Here is a 10,621-nt window from a genome sequence, read left to right as displayed (position 1 = left end):
CTGCACCTGGACAATGCCTGTGCCCTCTGCTCAGGACTCCAAACTGTGACCTCCCCTCTCCTGGCATGGCCCCAGAGACCACCTCCCCGTCCAACCCACCTGACATCCTCAGGCAGAGGGACTTGACCCAGGGTCAGAGAAGTGTCAGAGAGCTGCTGGTCTGATTTGCATGGATGGGCCCTCCCTCTCTCAGAGGATGAAAAGGGAAAGGAAGGGATTAGAAGAGATCTGCTCAGCTGTGGATCCACAGAAGGCAGGGTCGGTGATGACCTCCACCATGGCCTGGTTCCCTCTTCTCCTCACCCTTCTCATCCACTGCACAGGTAACTAGATGAGGGAACAGAGGAAGTGGTCCGGGGAGGACACGTGGACCTTGGATTCTCCTCTGGTGTCTAGATCCCAGCATCATGCTCTCTTTGTCTCTCCCCTTCCAGGTTCCTGGGCCCAGTCTGTGCTGACTCAGCCGCCCTCAGTGTCTGGGGCCCTGGGCCAGACGGTCACCATCTCCTGTGCTGGAAGTGCCAACAACATCGGTAGAATTGGTGTGAACTGGTACCAACAGCTTCCAGGAAAGGCCCCTAAACTCCTCATCTATGCTAATAACAGACGACCCTCAAGTGTTCCTGACAGATTTTCTGGCTCCAAGTCTGGCAACACAGGCTCCTTGACCATCACTGGGCTCCAGGCCAAGGACGAGGCTGATTATTACTGCCTGTCTGCTGACATTACTCAAGGTGCTGACACAGTGCTCCAGGCCTGTGGGGAAGTGAGACAAAAACCTGCTGTCCCCACAGCAATGGGACTTCCTGTGCAGGGCTGACTTTTTGGCCAAGTCATGTGCTTCCTTGTTTGTTTTGTACAAATTAGGGTCTGAGACCCTCCACAAGCAATAAGTCTACAAAGCCTTTCCACATTGTTTGCAATTCCTCCTTGAAGCCTGTCTTTGGGATCAATATACTGTGTGATTTTCTCAAACTGAGCACATTCCTGGGTGCCAAAGGCAGGCTGCCCTGAGGACAGGGTCCATGACAGGTCACAGCAGAAACAGGGACACAAATCCAGCTCTGTCTGAGTCAGGACACATCGGGAGTGTCCGCTATGTGTCCTGGTAACAAAAGCTCCCACTAATTGCCCCTAAATCCTCATCTATTATGATAGTTGGATCCATTGTGGATCCTGATTCCCTCTTTGGCTCCAGGTCTAGCAACTGTGCCTCCCAGATCTTCCCTGGGCTGAGGCCTGAGGGCTGAGGAGAAGGCTTCTGGTCCTTGCCCCTCCTGGGACAGCATCGTGGGCTCACACAGAGTCCCAGGCCCATGAGAACTGAAAGCAGAACCTCTTTCTCATCTGCTGGGAGGGCGAGGCCCCAGCAGCTGCTCAGGTTCAGCCTGTGACTTCTGCTTCTGATGCTCCTGCTGCTGCCACCATGGGCCCCGCTGCAGGCAGCAGCACCACCTGGGAGTGATGGCTCCTCCTTCCCTTCTGTCCCCAATGTCACTCACAGCAGCCCCTTCCTAGACAAAGGGTCTCAAAGGACACAGAAAGCTCATCTCGCCCATCACGTTGCGACACAAGTTCTCTAAGTTCATGGACTGCTGTCATAGGTCCAGTGTTCTCAGCTCCCACCTGACTTCTGAGGAAGCCAGGGTCTCCATCCTTGGCCATTTACCTATTTCTAGAAGTTTCCAGACCTATGTAATCCTCTTATTAGTCTTCAGTAGAAATAACTGTTCTTTTGGCTCTTTGGGATGATGTCTTCTCTCCCTGCAGCACCAGCCCCAGAGTATATATGACTAAATCACATTTTTTTTTTGCCTTTTGTAATGAATCCCTGTCCATTCCCATCAATGCTGAGAACCAACCAGTGATTTTCTTATTCACTTGCATTGCCTACTACTTACAGAAAGATGTTGGATAACATGGCGTTTAGGTCACGTTAGCCTTTTCATCTTGTAGAAATGTCCTCCCCACCCCCATCTCATTTTATTTTCTGGGTGTGGGACTGAGTTCTCTGTGTGTGGGAGACTCTGTGTTATCACAGTATACATTTTCTGTCTGTGAATGTGGAACGAGGTTGTAGACAAATGAAACTATGATCTCTGAGGGTCGTTACTGTATTTTGTTTATTGTGTTAGTGTATTATTTATTTCTTCACTCGTCTATTTGCATCTAAATTGGTTAGCATATAGTCCAATAATAATTTCAGGAGTAGATTCCAGTGATTCATCCCCTATGTAAACACGCAGTGCTCATCCCAACAAGTGTCTTCCTTAATGCCTCTTACCCATTTAGCCCACGCCTCCCTCACAACCCCGCCAGCATACCTCAGTTTGTTCTCTATATGTAAGAGTCTCTTATGTTTTGTCTCCCTCTTTGTTTTTATATTATTTTTGCTACCCTTCCCTTATGTTCATCTGGTTTGTATCTTAAGTTGCTCATATGAGTGAAGTCATAGGATGTTTCACTTTCTCTGACTGGCTAATGTCACTTAGCATAATATCCTCCAGTTCCATCCCCGTAGTTGCAAATGGCAAGATTTCATTCTTTTGATTGCTGAGTACTTCTCCATTGTATATATATACCACATCTTCTTTTTCCATTCATCTGTTGATGAACATTTGGACTCTTTCCATACTTTGGCTATTGTTGACAGTGCTGCTAGAAACAGCCTGTTTCTGTGCCCCTTTGAAACAGCACACTTGTATCCCTTGGACAAATACCTAGTAGTGCAATTTCTGGGTTGTAGGGTAGTACTTTTTTTTTCTTTTTTCTCACTCACTTTTTAAAAAAATATAACTTATTGTCAAATTGGCTTGCATACAACACCCAGTGCTCATCCCAGCAAGTACCCTCCTCAATGCCCGTCATCCATGGGTAGTTCCATTTTTAGTTTTTTGAGGAACCTCCATACTGTTTTTGAGAGTGACTGCACCAGTTTGCATTCCCACCAGCAGTGCAAGAGAGATCCTTTTTCTCCGCATCCTTGCCAATATCTGTTTTTGCCTGAGTTGTTAATGTTAACCCTTCTGACTGGTGTGAGATGCTATCTCATTGTGGTTTCAATTTGTATTTCTTTGATGATGGGTGATGTAGAAACTTTTTTCATGTGTCTTTAACCATCGGGATGTCTTCTTTGGAAAAGTGTCTATTCATGTCTTTGCCCATTTCTTCACTGGAATATTTGTTTTGGGGGGAATGGTTTGGTGTTTGAGGGTATGTGGGGAAAGGCTGGCTAATCCTGTTTGTCCCCTGCCAGCAGGGACACCATTCAGGGCCTCCAGGGTTTCTGGCAGCAGTGTGCTCACTAGATGATGCTGACCTGCCAGGACCTGGGATTATCACCACCCAGACCACCTCTATCACTGTATTAGTTCATTAACACCTCCTCTGTGTGCTCCCACTTGTGAAAGCCCTGGGCATGGAATCTGGACAGACAGACAGAAAGGGTTCACTTGAGTGCAGCCAGTCCACCCCCATGGAAGTTTCTGTAGCCATAAATATACTATGGGGAGCTCAGTCTGCACAACAGAGCTGGGTATCTACCATGACCTGGGCTTCTCTACTACTCACCCTCCCCACTCTCTGCACAAGTGAAGGCAGGCCTTACCCAGGACAAGTGGGAGATCCCCCCACTCTGATCCAGGAGATCCGGGGTCACTGCCCCACACCTTGCACAGGGCTCTTCACCCAGTCAAGTGGGACAAGAACTCTCTCTGCTGCCCTTGTTCCACCCATCTTGTCTCTGTTACTTAGTTTCACCAGCACTAGTCAGAGTCAGCGACTAGTCCTCACTGAGGAGATCTCTGCCGTCACGGCTACAGCAACACAGGCCTACCTAAGGCTATGACGTCCATCTGGATATTCAAGAATGACCACTTGTCCTTTGCCATCAATGCTAAGTAATAACCATTGATTTTGGCTTTTTAATTACATTTTCTAGCTATTGAGGAATAATTTGAAAATAAAAGAAGTGAAGATCTCCTTTACCTGCTCTTGATCTTTGTGGAAATCGTCTCCTCACTACTGCAGGAACCCAGATGTGGGCGTCAGGACTACATCATCCGTGTGTGCGAGAGTGTGTGTTTTACCATATTATACATGTATCTGTTTGTATTTTTATGTGGGTTTTATTAGGATATGGTGTTAAATCTAGTGAAAGGCCCTTTTGAGACCAATTGGGGCAATATGGTCATATCTCATGATGTAATAATATGGTGTGTCATATAAAACTCTTTCTTATTATGTAACCCAATTTGTATCATTGGAATCAATCACACTTAATGATACTATCAATTTGTAAATATGGTATTGAGGTCTCCTTGTCAATATTTTGTACCCAATATTTCTATCAATATTTCATGATACTGTTCTATTCTTTTCCTTTTTGTGAAAGGTATTTTGAAAGTGTATTTTTGAGTTTTATAACATTTTTAAAAGAAGTAAGAAATATTCAATACCGTGTTATATTATGAAAAAATATGAAGCAAATAAATTGGAATCATCTAAATTCTGAAGTTTTGTTAGATGTCCCTTGTGAAAACGTCTGTACCTAATGTATTTCTGTGGAGTGCTTCAGTAATAACCTTTTCCATTTTTATATTGAAATTCGTCTATTCACTCAATGTATTTCTAGGACAGCCAGTTTTGTAACTTCTAAGAAATTATGTATTTAATCTATTCTTAATAAGGTTTACCACTTACAGGATGTTTTTCTTCATTTTTCCTTTTTCCATGTGAGATTAACCGGATACGCTGTGGGACAGCCCTGTGGTCCCTACACAGCTGGTCAGCGAGGACCAATCACTCAAAGGAGACCAGACCTGGAGGCTTTGTGGTGTCGCAGCAGGTGCTACCTCCCAGGGCTCCCTGGACAGGAGTTCCACCCCCATCCTCCGCAGTGTGTGGTGTGAACTGAGCTCCAGCACCAGGGCTCAGGGAGGGGCTGGGCAGTCACTGGATGGACCTCATTTGCATGCACAGCCCCTCCTGTGGCAGAGGGTGGAGGAGGAAAGGAGGCCTGGGGCGGCCCAGCCCAGTGTGGGGACCAGGGGTTGTGTCACCGTGGCCTGGATATTGCTGCTCCTCCTACTCTTCCTTCACTGCACAAGTAGGGACAGGCCTTATAGACTCAGGTGCTCCCCACATCACTCCTCCTCTGCTCAGAATCCTGAATTTTGGTTTCCATTTCTAGCCGCATTCCCAAAGGGTGTCTGTGTTGGCAGGTTCCCTGTCCCAGCCTGTGCTGACCCAGCCGCTCTCCCTGTCTGCATCTCCGGGAAAACTGCCAGACATCTGCACCTTGGGCAGTGGCTTCAGTGTTGGCAGCTATTACATACATTGGTTCCAGCAGAAGCCAGTGAGCCCTCCTCTGTATCTCTTATACTACTACTCAGACTCAAATAAACACCAATGCGGTCCCCAGCCGCTTCTCTGGGTCCAAAGATGCCTCGGCCAAGGCAGGGCTTCTGCTCCTCTCTGGGCCACAGCCTGAGGACAAGGCTGACTCTTCCTGTGCTACAGCTCATGGCAGTGGGAGAAGCTTTGGCTTCTCACAGTGACTCAGATATGGAGAAAGTGAGACAAAAACCCCTGGGTCCACAGACCTTGTGTCTGAGCTTCTGTTATTGGGAAGCTTCTGTGGAGGCTCCTGTAGGGAGAGTCCTCTATGGTGACAGCTGTCCTTGAGGAGGAAGGACTGACACACAGATGATGCTCTTGCCTGAGACAGCACACGTGTCCCAGGAGCCCACGTGAATCAGGGAATGGAGCCCAACTGCACATGCCCCTGGGTCTGGAGAAAAGTAACAAGAACAACTATTTTACAACCAAAATCTCTGGCTCTCCCTCTAGTCATATCTCCTTTACTACTCGCAGAATACTTCACTTCACACACTCATGTTCATCAATTATACGTTTTGTATCTGTTTTCCTACATCTAGAAATTCTTTGGGACACACACACAATTGAGTGTCCTACAATTTAACTGAATTTAATGCTTAGTTTGTCTGTGGGGAGATAGTGTCAGATCCACAGGGGAAGGGCTCAGCACCAGGAGGCTGCTCCCTATTTTGATGCCAACAACAACTAGTAGATGGCCTGCACCCTCTGTCCAACGTGGCTACACGTTGAAGGTTTCCACGACTCCCTCCTCGAGTTCCATTAATTTGCCAGATCAACTCACAGAACCGAGGGAGACACTGACTCCTTTTGTCAGCTCATTAATGATATGATGATGGGGGTCACATAAACAAATAATGAAGAGACACCTAGTGTTAGGTCTGGGAGCGTCTCAAGCACCAGAGCTTCAGTCCCTGTGGAGTTGAGGTGCATCTGTTCTGAGAGTGGATGTGTTAGCCAAACTGGAAGCTCTTCAAACCCTGTACTTTGGCATTTTTATTGAGGATTCGGGTAGACATGATTGGACATTAACTGCACTGTCAGTCTTCCCTCCCTGTCTCAAGTATGAGGGGGTGAATATTCGCAACCTCTGATCAAGGCTTGGTCTTTCTGGGCACCAGCCCTATCCAGGAGCCATCCAGAAGCCCACCCAGAGTCATGTCATTACAATTAAGAAGCTTCTAGTGCTCTTGTCACTTAGGAAACGACAAGAATTTCAGAAACTCTGTGTCAGGATCCAGGGTGCAGAGACTCGTATATAGTTCCTAAGATCACACAGTAGTATTGTCTCAACTGGACAAGGTGAACTAGATAGTCATGTTCATCCACAAATCTCAGGCCAGAAACTGTGACTCTTGTGTTACTGACGACACATCCATACTCGATATGTTAATAAGCACCTTGGTCATAGACACAATTTTCTCTTTCACCCATCTGACAAAAAGTGAGTCACAACTTCTTCAGACTCACCTCACCCCTCCCCCTCCCGACACAGGCTCCTCTTCTCCCCTCTGCTCCTGCCTCCCTCAGGCCTTCAGTCTCTCCCTATGGTGCTTCAGGTCTGAACCCCAGCTCTATGTTAGGATTTCAGAGAGAAGTAAAATTTTACAGTAATTTCCACTCTCTAGGGTTCATCTCTAGTGATGAGAAGTCGCAGAAAATGGACTGGCAGGAAATCCACTCAACATCTGATTCTTGCTCTCATCTCTGCTTGTAGTTTTCATGCCCACCAGCCTCAGTAAATCTCTGTAATATGACAACAATATTATTCTGTTTGTGACAAATGAAGGTTCATTCAGCCTTTGAGTATTTGCCCACAAAAGCCATTAGTACAACGAATTTTCCCCCTTCAAACTTACTGAGGTTCCACCAAAGGTAACTGTTGACATAGCCAACAAAGGAAGGATGGGCTACATAGTTCCAGACATGACAACTTTTCCTGTTGTTGAGAAATATTTGTTTTCCGAGGCCATCAGGAGACTAACGCAGCCACACAATTTTGTTCCAATCATTGAGGTCTCATGTATTAGCCTTTTTCCAAAATAAAAAAGGCACTCTTTCATGGTCACCGCCAAGGAGGCATCCAGGGACCTTGGAGGCATAGTGGGGGGTGGCTGTGCTGTGAAGGGCAGAAGGAAGGGACTGTGTTGTCACCCCTGTCTTGTGCTTCCTGAGACCAGAACCCACACATGTGGGATATGTATCTGTTGGGTAAAAATGGACTGAAGACCCATCCCCAAGATCCATATTTATGATTCAATGGAATTCCTATCAGAACTAATCTGCACCAAATTCCTCTTCCTTGTGTACATTCCATCCTTGTGCAAGGGAAGTGATCTTCAAGACACTAGCCTTCTTTAGCGCCAAGCTCCAGAACACAGGAGGCTTTTTAAAGAGCCAACCCCAGCGATGGATTTGCATGGAGAACAACACTCAGGAAGTGGAGAGAGGACATTAGAGGGACAGGGGTACACTTGTCTACATAGTTGGCCTCTGAAGGAAAGACTTCCTGAGGATACATGAAGCATTTTCTCTCTCTCTCTTCTCTCTCTCTCTCTTTCTCTGTCTGTCTTACACACACACAGACACACACGCAGATACACACACACACACACACACACACACACACACACACACATCTCTCCTCTGAGTGTATAGTGTCCTAGAGTTTTCAGTTTCCCAGCTTCTCTTTCTCTCCAGAAATCATAGTCAACATGTACTCAAACAGTACCACCAGGGTCAGAATCCCAGGAGGCAGAATCCCCATCATCAGAAACACCAGCAACATCCAGTGTGACTGGGGTCCTGTCACAAGGGCAACAAGCCCATTATCTGAACACCTGCTCTCCTGGGACAAGATTGATGCTCGGGAATCCCAAGGAGACTCTCTGTCCCATGGGTAGCTCAGTCCCCGACAATCTCTGGGATCCAGCCAGCCCCCAAAGCTGATCAGTTCATTGATTCTGGGACAACATCTTCATTGATGCTCCCACGGAGCTCAAGGTACATGAGGACATGCGGGGGTCTCTGCTTCAGTCTTCCCAGCGACACCTGCACCAATCTGGATCTCTCCTGAAAATTCTTCTGTCCCACCCAAGGGCCACAGTGACAGTGACCTCACGGAGACAGTTTCCCTTATCGCCATCTCTCCACCAGTCACATATGGAATCTTTGATAGAGAGTTTTCAGCCCAGTTGGCCTCAGATAATAGAAATCCATTCCTCTACTCATGGATGTGTGAATGAGCTTTTTTCTATCCTGAATATACTGGACACAAAGAACAGAGGTAGAGCTGTGTTCACCCCAGAGACAAGTCTGACTCCAAATCACTCTTTCCTGGAAGCTCCCTCAGTGCTTGGTAATTGCATCACAGAGATGGTTCTGGAGTTCATAGAAATAGGTCCCTCATGGGATTTCACTGGACATCATGTCTCTCCTACCGGTAGAAAAATTCCACCATGCTATACTAATGACAAAGAAAACATGATTTTTGAAAAACTTTATCGACTCCTATTCAACCTGCAAGAGAAAGCATCCCTTCTACATTGTTTCCACAATTTCTATCTGTTTTTCTCTGTAGTAAATACAGATCTGTGAAAAGTATCCTAGTGATTGTATCTGCATTTTCATAAGAACATTGTCATTGAGTTTCAGTCAATGTCACTGAGAGAAATTTTTTATACACAAGCATACGCCCATTTAGTTTTTAAAATTATTTTATTGTATTTTTTTAATATGAAATTTACTGTCATGTTGGTTTCCATACAACACCCAGCGCTCATCCCAGCAGGTGCCCTTCTCAATGCCCATCACCCACCCCCCCTTCCTCCCACCGCCCCATCAACCCTCAGTTTATTCTCAGTTTTTCAGAGTCTCTTATGGTTTGGCTCTCTCCCTCGAGTTCTCTCCCTCAAACTTTTTTTTTTCCTTCTCCTCCCTCATGGTCTTCTGTTAAGTGTCTCAGGATCCACATGTGAGTGAAAACATACGATATCTGTCTTTCTCTGACTGACCTATTTCACTTTGCCTAATATCCTCCAGTTCCATCCACATTGCTGCAAATGGCCAGATTTCATTCTTTCTCATTGCCAAGTAGTATTTCCATTGTATACATAAACCACATCTTCTTTATCCATTCACTACTTGGTGGATATTTAGGCTCTTTCCATAATTTGGCCATTGTTGAAAGTGCTGCTATAAACATAGGGGCACAAGTGCCCCTATGCATCAGCACTCCTGTATCCCTTGGGTAAATTCCTAGTAGTGCTATTGCAGGGTCATAGGTAGATCTATTTTTAATTTTTTGAGGAACCTCCACACTGTTTTCCAGAGTGGCTGCACCAGTTTGCAACCCTCAGTGCAAGACAGTTCCCATGTCTCCACATCCTCTCCAGCATCTATAGTCTCCTGATTGGTTCATTTCAGCCACTCTGACTGGCATGAGGTGATATCTCAGTGTGGTTTTGATTTGTATTTTCCTGATGAGTGAGTGATGTTAAGCATCTTTCCATGTGCCCTGTCGGCCTTGTGGATGTCTTCGTTAGAGAAGTGTCTGTTCATGGTTTCTGCTCATTTCTAAAGTGCACACTTGGCTAAGTGGTGACTAACACATAAACCGTGTCACTGGAACCCTGTCAGAGCACCTGCTGCGGTCACTCCTTCCCTCTTGGAACTTCCTGCAGGTTTGCCCTTGGGCTCTGTGTTCAGTGCCACACTAGGACCCCTGCATATTTGTATCTGTGTGCTGGGGGTACAGATCCTGGGAGGAAATCACTAACCACAGTGTGTGGAGAACTGTCGTTTCAAATAAGCAGACATAGTGACAGATGGCAAAGATTTTTAGTGGACAGTGCCCTTAGGAATACACACAGTTGTTCCTTCCCACAGCACTGAGGACAGAAGGAGAGCTTCTGTTCAGGCTGTGAGATCCTCAGAGCAGGAGAGCCCTGGAAACCAGGGAGGAAGCACATAATAGGAAAAAACACAGAATCCTACACAGAAGGGGCCACGTGTCCTTTGGTACTCACCACAGCTCCGGACATGATTCTGATCTAAGTGGCGTTTTTGTAGAAATACCACCTCAGTCCTGACCCATGAAACATACAGGGAAACATGGCCTGGGCCCTTTTCTGGAGGAGTCTGAGAAGAGCAGAAAGTCTGCTTTGAGGATATGGGAGGCTACCCAGAAGATACCTGGCTGGCCCTAGGAAAGGGGCAGTGGACA

At 46.4% G+C, this 10,621-nt stretch overlaps 1 gene segment (V, D, J or C); it reads left to right on the top strand.

Moving 5' to 3' along the window:
- The first annotated feature begins 231 nt into the window (after positions 1-231).
- LOC122232570 overlaps positions 232-10,621 on the top strand; it is a 21,172-nt gene continuing 10,782 nt past the window's right edge. Inside the window, 1 exon segment of the V gene segment in view lies at positions 232-323. Within this exon segment, the coding sequence occupies positions 266-323 (58 nt within the window).

Source organism: Panthera tigris, chromosome D3 (assembly GCF_018350195.1).
Source record: "Panthera tigris isolate Pti1 chromosome D3, P.tigris_Pti1_mat1.1, whole genome shotgun sequence".
NCBI classification, from domain to species: domain Eukaryota; kingdom Metazoa; phylum Chordata; class Mammalia; order Carnivora; family Felidae; genus Panthera; species Panthera tigris.
The sequence above is the reverse complement of the archived record's forward strand: the minus strand, read 5'-3'. Positions and strand labels throughout refer to the sequence as shown.